This window comes from Rhagoletis pomonella, unplaced genomic scaffold (genome assembly GCF_013731165.1).
Source record: "Rhagoletis pomonella isolate Grant_MI unplaced genomic scaffold, Rhpom_1.0 Rhpom_scaffold_00006, whole genome shotgun sequence".
Classification (NCBI taxonomy): Eukaryota; Metazoa; Arthropoda; class Insecta; order Diptera; family Tephritidae; genus Rhagoletis; species Rhagoletis pomonella.
Window position 1 is genome coordinate 77,290,635 of NW_023458560.1, and position 22,107 is coordinate 77,312,741.

Consider the following 22,107-nt stretch of genomic DNA (forward strand, 5'->3'; position numbering starts at 1 on the left):
CTTGAAAAATGCTACATCTACATATATCAGGTAAAACAGACGGCTTGTGAAGAAAATTTTATTTTGAAAATGATAGCAAGACGAGTTGGCGAGCATATCACTCTACGCTCTCAGTAGCACATCTCGAATTTCAATTTCAGTAGCCGGAGCTGGCGTCAAACGGTACTTACAGAGAATTAGTAGTAGCTAGAATTTGTATGTTAATTTCAAAGCACGACAGACGCGTTTTATTATTATTATTTAATGTCGGTGACGAACTGTGTCTGAGCATCTCAACAGAATTGAATGCTTGAAGAAATTACACACAAATGTACATAAGTACTCGTTCATACGAACATACATAAGTACTTAAGTATTAAATCACCTAAGCGCTAGACACCGCGGCCCGGGCTTTTTAAAGGCCCTGAAATTTCAGAACCATAACTTGTTATTAATTTTTCAAAATGTAATTGCACCTTTGTTATAGGCTTTTATTATAAATATATTCCGATACGTGTTAATTGTTTCTGGCTCTATACATTTGAGAAAATGCACACATACATTTGAATTAATACAATTTATATATAGGGCCCCGAGTACAGTTTTCTCTCGACGGCCCTTGTTGGACACTCAACGGGCTGATCGATTCCAGTCGGAAAATTCGTTCGGGTAGCCGTCAGCCCGTTACCCGCTATCCGCTATCCGCTGCAGTTATGTTTACTGTCAGTGGTGGCCGTTAAAGCTGTGCTTGCTTGTTTGCTGTTCGAACAAAGTTCATGATTGTATATTTGATTTTTGAACCGTCTGAGAGTTATAGCATAGAAATATGTAAAAAAAAAAATTCGTGCAAATTATTGGACTTATTTTCATATTTTAAATCGCCCTTCATAACTTTTAATAAAAAAATATGCATAAAAATTCGGCGACATTAAATTATGATTTTGAGTAAATGCAAAGCTTATTTTCTAAACCGAAAGAAAACCTGGGCCTAAGCGTAAAAACTGTCAAAGAGGTGATCATCACACGGCAGTCGGGGCGTATGAGTGACCGCCTTCATTGTTGACTTTGCAACGAAAATTGCGCATCTAGTCAATTAATGTTGATATGAAAATAGCAGCTGTTTGTTGCTAAATTGGGTAGCCGACGATGCTCATATTTATACGCACCAAAAGCATATCAGGATGTACATTAAAGTGGTCCAAAAATGTATGTAAAAAAAATAAGGTCGCATTTTTAATGCCGCCAGCCCCTAGGATTGTTCTATACCAAAAAAAAAAATACCCCTATTTTTTTATTTTGAAATAAAAAAAAAATTAGGGAGTGCTCAAAGCGCTCAAAGTTTTCAATGTATTTTATATGGGGAAAAAACAACGTTTCGTAGAAATAGTGTAGAATTCTGGAAAATCAATATTTTTCGATGGGAAAACTTAGTTTATCTTCAGGAGATTCCCGGTAATAATACCCAATTGCTCCTTTAACAATATCTTCATGGTAACTATATCTTATAGGTCCTAGAGAATGCAATGGGGGGACCAATAAAAAATCTATAATCATAAAAAATGATTAAATAAACAATTGGATATTAATATTTTAAGTCTCCTGAAGAGAACCACAGTTTTACGATTGAAAAATATTGATTTTCAAGAGTTTTATACGATTTTTAGGTAAATTTGTTTTTTCCCCCATACAAAATACATGGAAAACTTTGAGCGCTGTGAGCACTCCCTAAATATTTTTTTATTTCAAAATAAAAAAATAGGGGTATATTTATTTTCGGTTCAGAACAATTCTAAGGGGTGGCGGCATTAAAATTCCGACTTTATTATTATGGACCACTCTAATGTACATATAAACATACTCAAAATCACATCGAACATGCTACATACACACTTTGTTGTATGCTATGTATGCTTGAAACGCCTTAAGCAAAATTCACATGCTCGTAAGTAAGTAAACATATATGTATATGTATGTATGTACGTATGTATGCAGCTATGCATTCGCGATCAATTTAAACCATTTGATGCTAATCATAATTTTTTTTTTTTTGCATAAAATAACTTCGCACTGCATACAATGATTGAGCTTGCCGTCATTGCCGTCCATCACAGCACAACAATCACTTGGCTAGCAACAGGCTTTCCATTTTAAATCGTGTTGCTATAAATACATACAGAAATAATATAATCCATTAAATGCATATTATGTACACAGTGCTTCCATACTTACAAACAAACACCATAGAAACAAGCGTTAGCTCATTCAATAAATTACCGCAATTGAGATGAAGTAGGAAATGAGTTTGCAACAACAAAGCATAGCAAAGATGCTGCTTGGCATCCAGCGTTAAAGTCTCGAAATAGAAGAAGAAGAAGGCGAGCGAAAAAAGTTACTGTAATTGTATACTACTACACGCGTACAAAATTAGATTTTTATGCTTGGTTATAAAAGAATAACCGTTGCAGACGCAATTCTCTCAAATTTCAAAAAAAAAAAACACACACACACACAACCGCACATAGTAAATAAATTTGCAGCAGCAAAATTAATGGCGGCCAGTAAGCGTCAAACTTTATAACGTAAAAATTTAAGAATTAAATACATATGTGTGTATGTGTGAACTAATTGTTAAAATGTATCGACTTGAGGAGTGCATTACTTCGTATTTTAAATCTAAATAAATACGTAATCAAAATGCTTTAGAACGTCACACTAGAACTATAGACGATCTAGTAAGCCCGGATTTCATAAAAATTCGTACATAATAGCATTGGAAAATTAAGTAAATTTATATTAAAGTTGATAGATAGCCCATATTGCTTAATAACATCGGCACCAGACCCACCTACCGACATATACTTCGACCCACTGAATCCGAATCTGAGGTCTGTTTGACTCGTATGCCTCCTAAGTTTCGAGTAAATTACGAAAAACCGAAAAATGGCGAGAAATTCGCAATTTTCGCAATTATCTTGAAATTTAGAAGGTGTTCGAATCAAACAGGTCTCAGATTCGGATTCAGCTGGTCGAAATACATGTCAGTAGGTGGGTCTGGTTAAGAGCACACACCACTTTTTTTTTAGTGCGCCGAGGTAGTAGATTGGCGCTTGCCCAATATGTTAGCGTTTGAACGAGCTTCCACTCCGATTTGAGCCGGGGGACCTACAGTTTGACGGCGATAGTATTTTTATGAGAAGTTGCTTTAATGGCAGAAGTATACTCGGAGGTTTGCCAATGTCTGCCGAGGGGCGACCGCTGTTAAGAAAAAACCTTTGTTCTATGTTTTATTACGATGTTGCTTTGACCAGGGGAAGAATTCCATCGATTATCTAAGCTTCGAGATTTCCCACACCAAAGCGAAAAAACGAGTCCTAACACTGGCGTTAGTGTATTGATGTTCTTATTCCTCGAATAACAAAAACCTCTAGGCCTTGTTGAAGCACTTTCCTAGTATTTAATTATTGTAGTCTATCAAACTGTATTAATTAAATCTTTAAAACATTACTGAAAATTATTAAATATGTATGTATGTACATGGTTGCATGGTTGCAGCAATTAGTGCTGCCATTGAAAACTCCACTAAATTTTCCTTTTGGTGATTTTTCGAATACAGTTTCACCAAAATTGTTGACTGACATTTTAAATGCAAAGCATGCCGCCTGCAATTATCCAATCGTTGGCCCCTCCATTCGCTTGCCTTTGTTTATTAGCAAAACACACAGCGCAATGTACCAATGCGTTAATCACAAAATTAACATTGCCACACCGCCCAACAGCACGTCGAAGCTGCTTGCCACATAGCATGCCACTTTGTGTGGCATTGTCAACATTTGCAAAAGGACGACAGTGGCGCTGCAGCTGCAACCTGTCGGCATCGACCAAATACAAAAGCGCTCCCATTTCACTGAAGTCAACATTAAAAAATTTGTTGCAGGAGTTGACGGAGAGCAACGGCACAGCCGCTTTGGCTGCAAAAGCGCCACAAACTGCTGCAAAAAAACCAAAACTGAAAGCAGACACAATAAACTATTTGCTGGTCGCTGCCTGCCATTTGCTCGCCGTTTATTCACTAGCCTAATTTCCGCTTTGGTGCCGCGCGCGCGCGGTTGGGGTTGGCAACCAGCTGGTAAACTAATTTAAACTTTTGTGTGCGATGCAGTTAACCGAGAGTGTTTGGTTGCGCGTTTGCTATCTGCTAGCAAGATCCTACATTTTGTAGCTACAGCAAAGTGTCATTTCGAAGTTGTGCCACCATTTTTATTTTTTGCTTCGTTCCCTTCGCTTTTGTTTATCACCTTACCTTCTACTTTTCATCTGCCGTTCCATCTAAGTACATACGTACACAAAGACTCTTGAGAAACGCCTTCATTGCATTTCATTTACATTTCTTTGCATGTCCTGTTACGCCCACGCCCACACTGCCACAACAACAAACATCCTGGAACGCCAATACCTACCCATACAAAAGCTGCGCATTTCTACCAAATAGTGCCTGCGGTTAGCGTCGGCGGTCCGGCTTTGGTGCGGCTGACGCGCGATCTCTCTTCTGCCAAGATGATGTTGGAGCAGCCGGCGGCAAAGGAATTCACTTCGACGGCGGAGCCTCAACCGGCCACACTCGACCAGCCACAAGGTGAGCAGGCAATGCGATGCCGGCAGCAACTATAATTACATATCAGAAAGCGCCACCAACACCTGGCGACTGCCGAAGTCGGTGAGCGGCCGGCGCTACTTAGAGCCACTTGAGCGTGTCAACTGGCGCTTTGGAGGCGTTCAGTGGCGGCAGCTCTTTGGTTGTTGGCTGCTGTTGCGGTGTCGCTTATCTGAACTAACATTTCGCAAATTTCTTACTTCACTTTTTTCTATTTTCTTATTTCGTTTTTTATTTTTCAATTTTTTCCGTGCCTACCGGTTTGTTTGTTTACGCCTCTTCCGCTGCTGTTCGTCGTTCGTCCGTCATTCGTGGTCGTCTTTGTTCTGCATCTGCATTCGTTCATTCGCCGCATATCGGTCGTAGGTCAGTGTTTGCTGGACGGTGTTCTCGTGATGGAGACTAAGGCAACCTGCGAGAAGCAAGTGGGATGTCGTGCCATACAGAAGACAGGATACTGTTGTCCTGATTACAAGTGCGGTAAGTAATAGCAGATTGTTTAGTATTTCGTTTTGCCCGACAGAAGGATGTACTTTGCAAGATTCAGGGTCGTACATATTTCGAGGCTTTAAGTAACGGTTTTAAAGATATTCTCTTACTTATGAAAGTGTGATTATACCAAAGAGATATCTTTGCAAAGGACTTTGGACATTTTCAAATAAATCTTGACATTTTCCAAAAATGGCTAGGTTTTGATTCCTTTTCAGCATCGATCGAAACTGAGACTATTTAATTTTGATTTGTGTGGAAACCAAAAAATAGACTCATCATTTTTTATGCCAAGTTTTAGTGGAAGCTCTCAAGAAAGCGGTAAAAAAAAATTGCCATTAATTCGTGTGTGTGTCCAAGGATTTTTGACAACTGATACTTCACCAGCCTGTTGCCTCGCTCTTTCCTCAAGAAATAATGGAACGGGCATATATTTCTATTGCAAGCCTTGTGCTCTTTTTTCACCAAAAACTTTAGAAACCCGTAGTAGAAAGAGTAGCAAATTTCTTAAGACCTGTGTAGTGCCTAAAGAAAATTTTGACACAAGAAAATTTCTTAGCCACATCTTGTACGTAATTTTATATGGAGCTTTTGCTTTTCTTGAGAGCGGCATACTGACCTTTAGCTGTCACAGACATTTCCCTGCAGGAAAATCTACTCTTTACTATCGTACTAATCGGGCTCTAACGAAAATTGATTCGAAACTTTTTCTGATTTCCATTAGTTTGCTATTTATACATATAGACACACATATGTATGTAACCAAGAGCAAAGAACGATTTCAGTACAACCAAACAGCTGTTAACTCGTTGAGTCGATTGCCTGTAAGGAGGCATTTGGGCCTGAGAACTAAAGTAGTTCACAACTGATGACTGGAATTTTTTTTTCTGCTGGCATATTTTATATTTTAATGTATGCAAATACGTAGGAATAAGTACATATATATAGTAGTGTATCTACATTAGTATATGCAAATGTGCGAGCTAAGTGCAATTTTGTTGATTTTTCCCACCTTTCCTACTTTTACACATACAAACAAACATCATGCATATACACATACATACATATGTATGTACATTCACAACTCATACTTTATCTGTATTTTAATATTGCTGAGGCCACTTTTTATTTATGTACTTATTTTTGCTTTGTTCTTCTTTTTTTTCGTTCATTTTCATTCATGCATTCACAGATTGTCAGAAGGATGGCAAAACTTATTTGAATGGCGATAAGTTGGTAGACCCGGAGACACCCTGTACGGTGTGCTATTGTCAAGGTTAGTGTGAATCAAAAGCGTTGTGTAGAAAAATAAAAATAAAATGAATGTAAGTGCAGAGTACATAAGTTACGAATCTGATTTCGAGATAAAATAAATTGTGTTGTTGCAATGCTATAATGTTCATATACACTTATGGCCACGCAAGCCTTACTACTACTTAAAAAAAAAATTAATAAAAAAATATTATTTTTTTTTTTAATAGAGTTTACACTGACAAAATATATGTATGTATATATGTATAAAAATAAGTTCAAGTTTCAAATTTTTTAATCAAAATTTTTAGAAAATTTTCGGGTATGCAATTTAATTTTAGTATAACAAAGTGCAAGCTTGAAGAAACTCAAAATTCTGTTTGATTTTTGAAAATTTTTATCCATTCGATGTTGAGCTTTTTCCCCATATAAAAAGCATGCGTTACCACACAAAACCATTGGCTAAAAAATTTCAAAAATCACTGATAATTTTGATGCTCTTCAAACTTGCATATTATTATACTAAAATTAAATTAATAATCTGCTTAACCGAGATTTTCCTAAAAAGTTTGAGATTTTGATGAAAATTTAATGAATTTCTCTAAATTTTGTACAAAGTTTTAAACTTTAATTCATGTGTATGTATTTTGTTTTAGTGTGAACTATATTTAAAAAGCACAAAATTTTTTTGAATTATTTACAGAGTTAAAATTACAAATTTTGAAATTTTTAAGAATGTTAGATGCATTTTTCTAAATTATGTACAAAGTTTGAAGCTTTTATTTACATATATAGTTTTTGCTACAGTTGAAACTATATTTAAAAAATAAATAATATTTTTTTTATTAGTTTATAAAATTCTCATTTTTTTTTAAGTGTTGGTAAAGTTTGCGGACCACAAGTGTACGTAGTATGCACGTATGTAGTTATGTATGTATGAAATTTTATTTGTTTTTTAATTCTGCTGCCACAGGTGGTGAAATACTCTGCAGTTCGGTTACCTGTTTCTATCGCGACGACTGCAAGCCAAAATATGTACAAGGACGCTGTTGTCCGGAATATGACAATTGTCCAGGTGAGTAGAGGACTTAACTTTTTTAATGTTATGAAACAAAGAATTTATAATAAAAAAATTTAGCAGAAAAATATTTTAAATGGAAATCCGAGTCTAATCATATTGCGGAAATCACATTTTCATCAGTTTAATTAAAAAAATAAATATGTGAATGAATCGGAATTTCTAGGCAGAAAGTTAAGTGCCTTTTTTACGAGACAAAAATCGTCAAATAGTTAAGATAATTTTAAACCGAGAAGTTTTTTAATAACTCGCCCTGAACTACAATCTGTACTAGGTCACTCTTAAAATTCATTTATTTTATTTATTTTTAACCGACTTCCAAAAAAGGAAGAGGTTATCAGTTCGTCGGAATATTTTTATTTTTTTTTTTTTTGCATCGGAAAGGTAGTGTCTCAGAGGTGGTCCCATACTAATCTGGTTTAGATCCGATCATTGGATCATGAAATATATATTTTTTTAAGTCGGTTTGTTTTTTGCTAAAAATTACTTGTTTTATTTATTTATGTAGTAAAAATCAAAATTATACCCAAAAAATTCATCTTCTTCCACCAACAGTTTCCATTTTGGATCCCAGTCAAAATGTAAACAAATCACAACATTCGCCAACTCCAGCTGCAGAAATGAACGCCGCGACAGCGCAGCCGTCTTCACCCGTGCCACCTGTGGTCGCGAACAATCCGAAAATCACCATCAAAGAGATCACCAAACCGATTGAGATACGTATTACCGATGACAACAAAGCCATACCGATTCATCAAATGCTCAAGCCACAAGCTACGACTACAACCAGCACAACGACAACAACAACAACAACAACCACAACTGAGCAATCGCCGGTAACAACATCAACAGCAGCAGCAGCAGCAGCAGCAACAGTTGACAGTGGCAGCTCGACTTTGACGCCGCCGTCGCCGCCAACACCATCAACAACAACAACAACAACGGCAAGTACAAGCGCTTTATCGCCAACTACACCAACAACAAGAGCTGATTTGGAGCAAATACACAGTGGTGAAAATACATCCATCCCCACCACGGCAAGTTCAAGTGGAAACACAGGCAATAAGAAAGCTACCAGCGTAGACAACAACCCGCCAACGGTACTTCCAGTCCCTGGGGGCATTAATAACGGTGAGAGCTTAAAGCTCAGCGCTTCAGTCGCTTACCCAAGCACAGAGCGCAACACAGTGACAGTTATTATACCAGCACAAAGTGTGGCGAGCGCAGAAAATAGTAGCAACGATAGTGGTGAAATATCCGCGGAGGTGGCGCCACTTGCAGAGGATGGCGGCGCGATACCCGCGTTTGGCGCGCAGCAACTGCAACACGACGCATCGTCAAATGATCCAACGAAAGTGAATATCAAGCGCGAAAATTTGGCCACAACGGAACGGGTAACGGCAGCGTCGACTGCTGGTGAAGAATTCGGTTCACCCGAGCTGATAGATGGCAATGGCAGTGGACAAAGCGGCGGCCTGCAAATTCAAGGTACATTCGATTTGGAACCCGAAACATCGGGCAGTGATAACATTTATCACATCATTCTAACCACATCTGGGCCAAGAGTGAATGAATATACAGATCCCTTTGCTGGATTCAAGACAACTGAAGGTAAGTCCTGGGGGATACTATCATCTGCGATTTTAAATAAATAAATAAATAAAAAAGGCATAAGCTGTTTGAGAAGTTCATTCGAGGTATTCAGTAATTACTCAAGCATCATATGCTGCATACTTCCAAGCGCATTATCTGCTCCATGCCAGCAGCTACATATTTCACTAACTTCTTTCCCCGTTTTCTTATTCCCACAGATGCTCCGCACGGCTCAACCGTGGACATACAAGCCGCAGCTTCCAATCAACAACACACCGTTGTAGTGCCACCACCACAACTTTCAAACACAACCGACTCTCCTTTCGATTCCGATAGTACAACGCGACAAGCAACGACTTCCCCAACCGCTACCAGCTCGAGTCCTGCCTCCGCCTACCCAGCTTCAAGCACAGACGCGCCCGAGTTGTCTTCTACCTCTACAGAGCCGGTCAAACCGCTACACTCCACCGAAAGCGGCCATCATATGGAAGAAGAAGAGGCGGCTATACCAATAGAAGCTAATCCTGCGTATCCTTCGCTGCCCGAAGATGACTTTAGTTTGCGCGATGTCACTTTTCCGCTAAATGAAGCCGATGATGCTGTCGAGACAGATGTTAAGGATGAACAGCGTAGCATTGGTGGCGGCGCCTTTGAGGTAGTAAAGGTGCGGAAGCCAGCGGAGGAAGGTAGCGGCAGTGGCTTTGAACTAATTGAAGGCTCTTCGACTACGGAATACGAGGGCTTAAGCAGCGACAGTACCAACGAGAGCGTATCGAAGCTGCCAACAAAAGTGGCACTGCTAATGAATTCTGCTGAAGACTTGTCTAGTGAAACCGCCATCTCGAACAGCAGCGACTTTCAATTAGATCGCTTCTCGCGCCTCGCCAGCAACGATACAAAAGAATCGGCAGAAACAGAGGAGTTGGGTAGTGGAGAGTCGGCAGAAGCCGTCGAACAGAAGCTGGAGAAACGACGCGAGCCGACTACACCACGACCAAAACCACGCGCCGCCGCCGAGGTGGACATCGATGAGCTGGGCGACGTTGCTTCCGGCGATGGAAATAGTGACCCGAAAGAAGACCCCAAGCTGGACGCGGAGAGCATAAAGGCAGATGAGGATGTAGAGGAAGGCATAGTTAAGCAGGAGACGGGCCAAAAGGAGGATGTGCTGACGGTGAATGCCAAACCGACGGAGGAGCGGACGGTCGAGGAGGTGCCAGCGGCGACTTTGGATAGAATCCAGCGATTGTTCCTGCAGCGCTTTATTTGAAATTAATTACATTTACTCAATAAAAAATTACACAACTCAGCTAGAGAATATTGATATGTATGAAGATGACGAGTAGAAACTGTAAATATGTTAAAGGTAAATAGGCTGGAGGGATTCGTACGAAAAGCAGGGAGTTAAAATTGTAAGCAAAGCAAAGTAAAGTTCAAAATTGTTTTCATTGCTGTTAGAGAGAAAACCTTTGGGGATAGAACATGATATTAGTCATCTCGTTTTCAATAAAAATTGGTATTCCACGGAACGTTGCATACTTTTTGGAGAGCATCATTGAAATTCCTACATTTTTGGTGAAACATAAAGCCATAAATCACTTTAAATAGCAATACGTATATGTAATTAATTTTAAAAATTTCATTGTAAAATGCTTTACGAGTATGTATGTATATTTTGATTAAAATTTAAGACTAGTTTTAATAAAGCTAAAATTATTTGTAAGTAGAACGATGCAGTTTTAGGTAATGAAATATATGTATTGACAAATACAACGAAAATGTAACGAGAAAAGCTGGGCTCCTAAAATGCAATAACTCAAATTACATGTATAGACATGCATACATACTGATATTTATCATTCGAAAAAAAAAACACAAATAGAATAAATGGTAATTGAAATAAATTATTTGCAATAATTTAAATTTAGTAAATATTTACATTTGCATAACAACATACTCACACACACACTAAAATTTTATTACAACGCAAAATTTTGAGAAAAAAAAACGCCATCAACACTTGGGTGATTCCTTTAAACTTGAAATGTTTACTAGGAAATTCGAAAATCGCAAAAAATTTTTTTTCAAAAGGATTCCGAGTGTTCGTTCAAAGTTTGAATACCTTCCATCTTTTCCAGGCTTTTTTCCAGTTTAAGGAAAAATCCATAATATCTACTTATGTGTTTTTTTAATAAAAATTGAATATCGAATTGATTTATTTTACTTGGTAACTAATATTATTGCCTTGGCCTAAACGAAAACCAATTCAAAGTGGTATTAGTTCCTGCAGTTAAGTTTAAAAAAATTGTATTTAATAAAAAAAAACTTGATTCTAATAAAATAAAATCAAAGAATTTTATTTTTGCTTTTAAAAATATTTAGTTCGGATTACGAAAATTCGTTTTACTGAAAACAAGACTAAGAATTGTAAATTGTATGCAAAACTCAATGCTTGAAAAATAAAGTTTTAATATCTGCAAATTTGCGAACCCAATATTTCGTATTTAAAGGAAAAAATATATTTTTTATTCAAGATTTTTATATACGGAAAATTTGTTTTTGTAGTAAAGAAAAATAAAATTAACTGATTTTTAAATGCTATCGAATATTTTCATTAATCATTATGCACTGTTCTCACTTAAACACAAATGGCGAAAAAACAGATGTTGTGTCCAGTGTGCCACAAGTTTACATAAATGTGTCGCAACCAGGTTTTAAGCACTAAAAAAAATGTTGTTAGTGTAAAGGTTAATATAATGTAATTATTAAGTAAAGTAAAGAATAGCAATATCAGCTGACAAAAATTGTAATGCAAGAAATATTATATACATATCTGGTATTATTCATTGATTTTCAGATGCTTGCGAACAAACATTTGTAAATTAGTGAATTTAATTTAATTTTATAAAAAACGAAAAATATGTAGAAATCGTAGTCTTTTTCTAATTTGAAAGCTTTTATTTTAGACTGAAAACTAAATATTAATTTTATTATGTTTTTAAAATAGTTTAAAATAAACGCCCATTAATTAGATTTAATATATTCAAATTAACAATTATTTCGAATGAAAATTGGTAACTTTAAAAGTAAGTAAAAAACTTTAGGAAGAAATTGTTTGCAAGAAAAAGTTCAACCGAAAAAAACCGATAAAAATGCATCCTTTTGAAGCTTGAAAAAATCACTATTTGAATTAAGTCACTTAAAGATTAATTGTGTATTTGTTACTCTTTAATTATTTCGGGTTAGTTATTCTTATTGTAGCAATTTATATAATACATATACAAATCTAGCTTTGAATGTAAAATTCAACAAAACTTTGTATTCATATTTAAGTTATAAAAGATAAGACAAACAAATATTTAATAAATATATTTACAGACACACACACACATATAGAAGTACATAAAATGTGTGCGAAAATGTGAAGAATATCTAAATATTTCTAAGTTTAATATAAATAAATGTACGAAATTTAATAAAAAGAAATATATTTTTGTTTTAATTCAATCAATGCGGCATCGACAGAAAAGTTTAGGCCTCCATTCTCTTGCAACCTGTTTATAAAAGAGCGGGCGGAGGGAAAGCGAATTGCATGTTAATTCCAAAACAGGATAGTGCGCCACCATTACCTTTGTTGAAGAATGTTGAATACCCTGAGGCTGAATGTCGGTTTAATACCAGCACTGAGCCCGGACTCACACATTGTCGAATCTTCACTGATGGCTTAAAAACTGACTCTGGGTCAGGATCTGAGGTCTTTATCGCATAAACTTCACTTTTCTTTTCGGGAGTATACATCGTTCTTTCAGGCTGAGGTATTTACGTGGTGGAAAACAGGTAGAGTGGAAGGAGTTTAAATTCACCTAAAATAATAGTGACACCTAAGCTAAATTATGTTGTTAAACATAATGAGTTTGCTTTACTCTGGGTGTCAGGTCACTCGGGAGCACCTGGTAATGAGAAATTTGACCATTTGACCAGAATTGGCTCGGACCAGGCATTCTTCGGTTCGCAACCAGTTATAGTACTCCCACCTTCGGACTTCGAAGCCACCATCAGAAACTGAGTGAATATTTCTTTGAACAATATCTAAGAGGCATGGAGGGACTGCAGGTGGGCAGGTGTTGCCTTCAATCTCAGAAGGACTATCTAGTTTTTCGCACTTATTGAGCAGACGGGACTGCAGACGTTTTGTTGGACTGAGCAAGTGGCCTACAGCATTTGAGGCTCATCGTTTAGCAATCGCTGCCCTATAATTTGGAGGAAAAGCTGCGCAGATATGTATGCAAATCAGACGGACGAAACTCTGCAGAATCTTTGAAGATTCAAGGAGGCCAAGCTGTTAAGGTAAGATTTCAAATTATTAGGATGAAATGCCAAAAAACTACTCTCGAGCAACCTTACCTTACTGCGGGCGCAAATGTTCCATTTCGATAAGCCTGTCGCCAATGAGAAGGAATGTCAGTCTAGGTTTGAGACTACATTTTGTATGGTAAATCGGCGGTGGCAGAAATAGGATTCAAGTATGTTCTCCAACCTTTTTACTGTCATCGAGTCTAACAAAACTTTGAGGAGCAAGCGGCCACAAACCCGAAGCTGGCATCCATGACATGAAACTTCCTGTCAGTGGTTGTCGACCTACTTAGGCACGGTGCACATTAGAGCGATGCGATACGCGCGATACGATATGAAAGCGACATCAACATGCTGAGTACGTGGGAATTGGTAGAAAGCGATGGAAACTGTGCAAACTTGCACGACAGCAATACTGCGGCGACATAATATCGCTTGAGTATCGGTGGAATGACACGGTTTGCTATCACACCGCATATGGTATCGCGTGTCGTAGTGATCGGTCGAATGTGCACTGCGCGCATGTCGATGCCGCTTTACCATCGTATCGCCTGTCATATCGCTCTAATGTGTAGCGTGCCTAATGCATGGTGAAATTGTACTAAATAGGTGTAGCAATAAGAGCGAGAAGAAAGATGTGACACTATCTTATTTGAAAAATTGCTGGAAAAAGTTCCATAAGATAGCCGAATGTCAAGAAAATTAAAAAAGTAACGCGAGAAAGCTGTTTTATTACTTCACCTGTTTATAATTTCACCATACGACCAAGGTGTATTAAATACATTTTGCATACGACTAATGGAAAGAATTGCACATTTGATTTCAAAAATAGGATAACCCATATTTTCATTAAAAGTCTGAGCAAAAAAAACTTTGTTTCTACTTGGCCGAGTATAAATTTGTAAGACTAAAGATTTGGCCCTTGTAAAACGCGGTTTCAAATCTATGTTCCAAACCTAATCTTTGAAATTTATTTATTTATTTTTTCACTCAATAAATAGATCAGCCGCTTGAAAATTTCAGACTTATTGGTTTATAGGAAATATGTTCTTCAAGCCATAACCCTCGAAATAAATGAACTTGAAATGCGTGCGATAACTCTGCAAATCGCTTAATTTTATGTATTTTTTTTTAAAGCGCCCAGCTTTTCATTCACTAACGCATTTTGCCATCATTTTCGCATACTCCTACATACATACATATGAACATATTTGCAGACATACATACATTACTATGTATGCATGTTTTTGCCTTAATATGTTGTAAGCAAGTGAATTGCACGTCGCGCGAAAAAAAAACAATAGCCCCTGCAGCGAACAAACAAGCCAGTGGCAACTACGAGTGAGTATTTAGGTACATATATTTGGTGCTCATCGTTGGTCTCTTCACCTCCAATTAAGTGCCATCACTGCAAGTGGTTTTCAGCCACTAGACATGCGAAAGCAAGGCAACCAACACCAACACCAACACCAACAGCAGCAATGGGAATCACTCTCGACGAGCGGCCAACAAACCAACATTCATTTAACTGCTGGTGTGTAATTGTGGATTCACTTCAAAAGCAGTCGAGTGGCCGGCCGCACTTACAATTACTTGTATAATACATATGTACGGGTACACACGAGTATATATTATTACCGCGACCTTACGTAATACAAATTTGGTTAAACTTGGTGCCGTCCGCGCTGTCCATTGAAGATGGTGTTGGCAAATTGGTGGCGAATTTGGCATGCGATTGCAGTTAAGAGCTTTGGTTGGTGAATGCTTTGATTTTACTGGTGCGATTATTGGTAACAGTTTCATAGCTAATAAATTGTAAGCGCTTCTGCAAGTTTCTAATGCTTGAGCGTCTTCGAATTGCGCCAAATGTAGAATGCATCTCTCAGCTCAAATGGCAAGAGTTGGGCCACCAAGGTGAACACATTCCACCTACTCTCCATTCGACAATAATGTTGGCTATACTGTGCTAGGACTATGCTATTATGTCTTGTCCCTACATGTATTTGAATCATCCTGATTTTGGTGCGAAGTATGGAGAACGAGTGTTTTTTAAGATGCTTAGCATAAGTGACCCGATAGAGTACATCTGTGTAGATTAGTCCACCTGCTGCCGGCACCTGTTTTAGCCATCTGATTAAATCTTGAAAACATTAATGTCAAGGGAGGCGGTATGCCTTCCCCTCTTCCTGAAGTCTACATCAGATCCTTTTCACACGCAGTTGTCGTCCTCCTAATTTCCCGCATACCGCAATGTCCCAGTAAGCAGAGGGGATTAACTGTATGCCGCCGAAGAAAGTGATCTGCGCTATTGACCTGCCTGGATCGCAGCTTAACTCTTTACAACCAAGGCGTGTTTTGAAGGAACTAAGTCGATCTTGCTCACCAGCTTCGCCGCCAAGTCAATTGCATATACCGCATGGATTAGGCTGCTGTAATTCGGGAGTCCATAATTCACTCTCAAAGCCTGTTTCAAAACTTTAAACCTTTATATCAAGATCGGAAACTTGTCAACGCTTGCATTGCGATTCGAAAGGCGACAGGGGCTAATACAAATTCAAGTATTCGAGTCCGAATGAATTGCTTTTCGAATCGCAATACAGAGTAACCAGCTGTTCTGATAGCTCATCCCATCTTGTGTTCTGTGATGACTTCACCGACACCCTCACCAGTAAGTGGCAGGGGTTACTGTTATTAGATAGTAATATGGTAAGGAAGCTAAATTATTTTATTTAATCTCTTTTTTCCAACAATTAAATTAACTTAACTTGCGTAAGAGGGTATTTAATTACTGTTTTTCAGTTAATTTTTTAAAGCTTTACCCAGAATAACAGCGGACGACGGTAAAGCAATCGGCGGCAAGTGAACAGCTCTATAGTTGCCGCAGTGTAATCCGTCAGAGTAAACACAATTGCGGCGCATGACGGCTTACGTCAGTTGTCATTTTGATTACAAAATTTATCATTAAAATTAAATATTTTTTCGGTACGTGTGTGTACGTAGATTTTCTGAAAATAAAAATGGATGAAAACATTGCCAAACTTATGAAAATAATAAAAATTACCACAATCAACACTGAAACACCAGTGGGCCGTCACCGCTGGGCGGTAAAAATATAAATAAATTTAAATCAACCGAAAAACGTCGGTGGTAAAAGCGCTGCCGCCGGAATTATGAGCCATTCCATATGCCTTTGTGAGTTTTAATTTTGACAGCGGTTAACCGACGAACGCTGCAATTCTGGGTAGAGCTTAAATGTACATTTATTTATTTCCTATTTCTTTTTCGCCACAACACTTTTCGGCCTATTTATTTCTTCACGAATTATAACTTTTTCCATGAAATCGAAAGTAGTATAATTACAAATTCGCATACAAACACATGAACACATATCGCACACCTATGTAGATTTAAAGTGCGATCAACTCAAAAAAAAAATTTTGGGCGATTTTATGGCAAATAAATAAATTAATTCATATGACTTACATTCACTTAATGGAAAAAATTTTTCTTGATGATTAAATACATTAACTAAAAAACTAGTGTTATACCTGTTTTCGTGTTAATTGCGTTGAATCTATGAAATTTGAGTTAGCCCACTTTAGATGTAGGCGTGCGATATGTACTCTCGTGCATACATTTTTACGCATAACGTCGTTTAAAGTACAAAACCGCGTATCAACAAAATGCAAAACCGCGTATGTGAGGTTGCATAAATTATTTTCAGGAGAGTAAAAACACTCATATTTCAAAATGGTTCTCTTTTAATTTGTAAAGCAATCGCATTTCTGGCTAGTATATTTCAGGACGAATGGATAAGGATTGAGCCAAGAGCTTGTGTGAGCAAATCCAATTTTTGGTAGCAAATGTCAGTTACGCGGTTTTATACTTTAATCGACGATATCTATGCATGTATGTATGTATGTATGTTTTTATGAATGCATGAATATTTCCGATGAATGTAATTAAATTGCGATTGACCGCACTGACCGATTTACAGGTAAACAAGTAAAGCACAGTGGATTCGTGCCACTTTATGTACTCGTAGTTTGGCATTTCATGTGCATCCACTTTGGTTTTTTAATGAACGAGTATTGCATTTTTATTTTTAGTTTTTTTTTTTGTTTTTAATTTTTTTTTGCGTGGAGGATTTCTTATGCAACATCTTGTTGGCCATTAAGTTCACGCAGATTTCATTACCACCAATCTGCACACGAATACTTACTTACTCGTACAATTGCGCACCAATCACGGGGTAAACATGTACGCACGAAAAAAAAAACAACTATAATTGCTATGTGAGTAATGTCAAGTGGAACTATTAATTTTAGAATTGAAGACTTGATGCGACTTGACTTTTGGCAGTTTTTGACAGTGTAAAAATATTTTTGCACACATACCACTACTAAAGTATGTATGTATGTACATATATTTATATGTCATGCATACGACCAACGGTACTGAAAGTTAGCTGCTCCCCAAAGGAGCAAGTACAGAGCAGTACAAAAGCAAAGTAAAAAATAAATTTTAAAATTTCTAACAATGCTCATATAATAAATATCATTTTGAGTAGTAACATAAAAGATTTTCTTTTGAAAAAAAGTTAATTTATGTGTGTACAAACATGTACATATGTACACTGCCGAAACAAAGTATTGGCACAGCAAATTTTTCACAATATATGCAACAATTTTCAATTTTGGTTCATTCTACAACAAAAAACATAAAAATATAATTCCTAAACTTTGTGCAAAACTCGCGAAAATTCAGCAAATTTTCATGAAAATTTCTAACTTTTTAATCAGATTTTTTAGAATTTTTTTGAGTAACAGTTTCAGAAAAGGTCTTAAATGATAAAGAAGTTCCATGTTTAATAATCTTTAAAATAATTGTATTGCTTATATAACATGCTCTTACTTATGTAGTTTTAAATGCAATTTTAACGATTTTTCCTTGCGAATTATAGTTCTATGTCATAGTTCTATGAGACTATGTGAATCCCTCAAATGATTTTCAAGGCTTGAGACCTTAATCTATTTAAATTTTGGTTTCGAAAATATAAACCTATACATATTTACTATGTAGAACTAAATGTACATATGTACGTCCAGCAGACCAAAGGTAAAGTCAATATTCAAAAATCTTTAAGCTCGACAATGTTATGCCGAATTTCCACTAGGCATTGAAATGACAAAAACTGTATGCCATTTAAAAAAATGCCATGTGTAAATGAACTTAATGACAATTTTTTTAATGTAATGACACGATTGTTTTATAATGCCCGACTTTGTCATTTGTCATTTTTGCCATTTAATGCCTAGTGGAAATCCAGCATTAGAATAAAAATAAAACACGAATAAACTATAAAAATATATGAAATACGAAAATTACATTGAATATGGCACATCCCCAAGCTATTTTGTCTCCGAACCCAATTTGACAAAGGATGATGGAAATTCTTTCCAAAATTCGTCATCTTCTCACCTTGTCGGAAGAATCAATCAGCACCAAGAAAGTATATAAAACCCTTTTAAACAAAAATGATTCAGACGTCATTTTCAAAAAAATCTTAAAACTGAAGAGTGACTACATTGGTGCTGATCTCAAAAAGGCATTTAAGAAAGCCGGGGGGCCGAATCCTGGATTCCGTGGTCGAATGAACTCGATTCGAAATTTTTTTTGGAAATTTCTACACCCGATAACAATGGCCTATACGAATCGTAAGTCAACAGACACAGATATTCATAGTGTAGTATTGCAAATAAAAAGAGCCCTTCAATACGGGAAATTCAATAACGTCTCAACCGGAGGAGGAGCTGGACTCAGCAGTTAATCTTCTGAACTACCGGACAGCGATGGCTGAGTGGATTTCACTGATGGTATTGGGGCATGTAAACAGAGGCACGCCGCAGGGAGCTATCCTATCCCCGTTTGATTTGGATGCTTGTGATCAATGAGATTATACTTAAGATGAGAGGGCTCCTAGATTAACTAACTTATGCTTAGATGACTAATTTGGAATAGTCGAGAGCATATTTAGTAAACGATATTCACAACTGGACCAGAGAGGTGGCTAAGAAGGCCTCCAATTCTGGCCTATGCCCTTAACTTCAGCACTGGCTCTTCATAGACCAATAATGGCTTGGTGGTACATCGGAAGGTTGGAAGAGGTACAAAGGCTTGTGGAACTATGTGTAACTGGGGCCCACCACTCCCATAGCAGCAGTAGAGAAAATTCTAAAGCTGTATCTATCTGAAAGACTTATGCCAATTTTGTTGCCCTCTACGTACAAGCACTAAAAAGAGGGCGATGAGAAGGCAACATTTTTTGTAGAAACGAAATCGGCATTAGTTGCGAGGCAAATCGGCGGAAAAAACGGTGCTGGCGCTATAGGCAACAAGGTAATTTGATCACATTGATGTGAGATCATCGGTAAATCAGACTATGTCCTTCCTTAGACCAGTGTTAAAAACGTAACGACATAAGAAAACACGGCAGGGGAAGATCTAATCTCACACCTATTATTTCTCTACATGCGGATCTAAAATGGATTTTATCTACAGCTTGGGCTTGAACAGCCCTGCAGCCTTTTCCAGTGCAAAATCGATGCTACAACTAAATCGACTAAGTCGACAGCGACTGGAACTCCTCCCACGGGAAAGTAACTCTAAAGTACACTAGAATATCTGCCATGATCCTGTTCAGCTTTCGGGAGATTGCCAATCAGCTCCCTTGGCTCTGCTTTCTTCTCCTCAGCGAAGGAAATTGCCAACCTAAGGAGCTAACGAACTGCATAAGGGCTACGGTTTGAGGATAGGCCTTCACCTTCTTGATAGCACTAAGCACCAGCTAATGGCCTTCGTAAGATCCCACGGATCAACAAAGCTTACCAACATCAAAGTGTCTAAAAATCAACAATGAAGAAATAGTGTACCATGATAGTGCTTTCCATTCGAAATTCGAAACCATTTTAAAGTTTTAAGTATTTACTACGAATTTAAAGTCACAACGCGTTTGTATAAGCTTCTCCACTTTCATCAACAATTGTAATAAGTAAACTGCGTGTAATGGTTACTAGGTTTTTTTTTTTTTGATTGTTAACTTACCTGCTGGCAATAGTAAAACGATGAGTATTCGCAACATGTCGCATTCAATTGCAATACAAAAAGATTCCCTGCAATGGCTTTATCTTCAACGAAAGCGAAAAGACTTTTAAGTGACTGGGCAGCACACACACACACACACGCACACACACACATACATACAAAAACGTTTTGAGTGGATGCCACTAGCAAACGGTGAAGCATGGGGCCGTTGGGCGCCGAGTTTATAAAAAGCGCCAAGCGCATGCGCAACGCGAAACATTCACGTATCGAACGCGCGCAAGGTAAGATGGTCTAGCGGTGGTACGAGTGATTACATAATTACAATTGTACAAGAAAAGCAATAAGTGTAATGAAAAATATACATACATACATATTTTGGAATATTAAAAATAACAATATATTAAAGTGCTAATTTAAGGGACAATTAAATGTCTGCAGTAAAAGTACAAAAAGCGGAAGTTTTAAGAGTTTATTATTGGCATAAAAATTGTTTTTAATAATACGCGAGAATTTGATTGGCACAAAAAATAAAAATATATTTAATCCAAAAACCGTTATACTAAATTTTTAATTCAAATTATTTTGCAGAGTTAAAATAGCCGCCTTCGATTCGCCACTCCTCTGCTCGCTTGAGTTCATCCCTGCTAGCCTTCGTTGCTCGTCAAGTGTTGGCGCATCAAAGGCGGCTAATATTTCAAAAAACTTGTTAACATTTGAAAATTTTCCCCTTCCTCCTCCATTACAGTTCCTGGAATTCAGCAGCAATAAACAAAAAAAAAAAAACTAACAAAATGAAAACCCTGTTTGTGTTTTGCACCCTCTTGGCGCTCGCCTTGGCCTACCCGCAGCGTGAGGGCGCCGCCTACACCAACGAAGCCATCCGCCAGGCACAACAGACCTTCCTCATACCCAAAGACGCACAAATTCAAAATGTACAGGAAGGCATTGAGCTGGGCGCCTACGAAGCGATTCCCGGCAATCAAAGGATAAACCTATTCGAAATTCTTGGCGATCAAGTGCCATCGGAAGTGATAAACAATCTGCAAGCGCAAGTCGATCAGATCGGTCGGAATAAGTGAGCTATGAACGCGCGTTCGCGAGGATGTTAACTAAATTGTAATTAAATTAATTTTTTTATTTTTGTCGTTTATGAGAAAATTGCATTTACATATAATAATTTTCTGTTGAATTAGTTTTTACTGAAGTGTGAAGAAATACAGATTTTGAAAAAAAAACCAATATAATTAAAGGATATTGTTTAAATTGTTGGTCAAGAGCAGCTGATCAGTTATGCAAGACGCAACAAAGGCGACTTTAACTAATAAAGAAAGTGAAAGTCAATTCAGTTAGTTGGCAATTGTTGATTGAAGCCTGGAAGGCCCAGCAGCATGTTGCCTAACAAGTTCGTTAGCTATGTTTTGTTCGTTTCCTACTTTGACCACAACATGTGCAATTTGATGGTATCACTTCGCACCCAAATTCGGCACACCAATTGTTTGGCTAACGAAAATACAGTTATTATATTTTTCAGTTGTAAGTTTTTGATTAATTATTTTTTTTTTCTAATTTGTTACTTGTTTGCCGCTTTCACTGTTTGCTCGTTTGATCG

The 22,107-nt window shown here is 37.4% G+C and overlaps 2 protein-coding genes across 3 annotated transcripts in view; both read left to right on the plus strand.

Annotated features, from left to right (window-relative positions):
- Nucleotides 1–11,587, plus strand: part of LOC118741345 (cell wall protein DAN4) — a 108,368-nt gene extending 96,781 nt beyond the window's left edge. Inside the window, exons 4-9 of one of the 2 annotated variants that reach the window (XM_036473285.1) lie at nucleotides 4,448–4,612; nucleotides 4,997–5,110; nucleotides 6,312–6,395; nucleotides 7,344–7,445; nucleotides 8,004–9,059; nucleotides 9,260–11,587. In XM_036473285.1, the coding sequence (XP_036329178.1) occupies nucleotides 4,448–4,612; nucleotides 4,997–5,110; nucleotides 6,312–6,395; nucleotides 7,344–7,445; nucleotides 8,004–9,059; nucleotides 9,260–10,311 (2,573 nt within the window). In that variant the 3' untranslated portion in view covers nucleotides 10,312–11,587. The remainder of the gene's footprint in view (nucleotides 1–4,447; nucleotides 4,613–4,996; nucleotides 5,111–6,311; nucleotides 6,396–7,343; nucleotides 7,446–8,003; nucleotides 9,060–9,259) is intronic. The other variant, XM_036473286.1, reaches the window with a different exon arrangement.
- Nucleotides 11,588–20,705: 9,118 nt separating this feature from the next.
- LOC118741760 lies at nucleotides 20,706–21,913 on the plus strand. Its single transcript, XM_036473733.1, has 2 exons — nucleotides 20,706–20,779; nucleotides 21,244–21,913. The coding sequence occupies exon 2, from the start codon at nucleotides 21,290–21,292 to the stop codon at nucleotides 21,575–21,577; it is 288 nt and encodes a 95-aa protein (XP_036329626.1). The 5' UTR covers nucleotides 20,706–20,779; nucleotides 21,244–21,289; the 3' UTR covers nucleotides 21,578–21,913.
- The last annotated feature ends 194 nt before the right edge of the window (nucleotides 21,914–22,107 follow it).

Bases quoted from the DNA above. Each gene is read 5' to 3' on its own strand.
- LOC118741760 (XM_036473733.1), top strand. From the start codon at position 21,290: ATGAAAACCCTGTTTGTGTTTTGCACCCTCTTGGCGCTCGCCTTGGCC.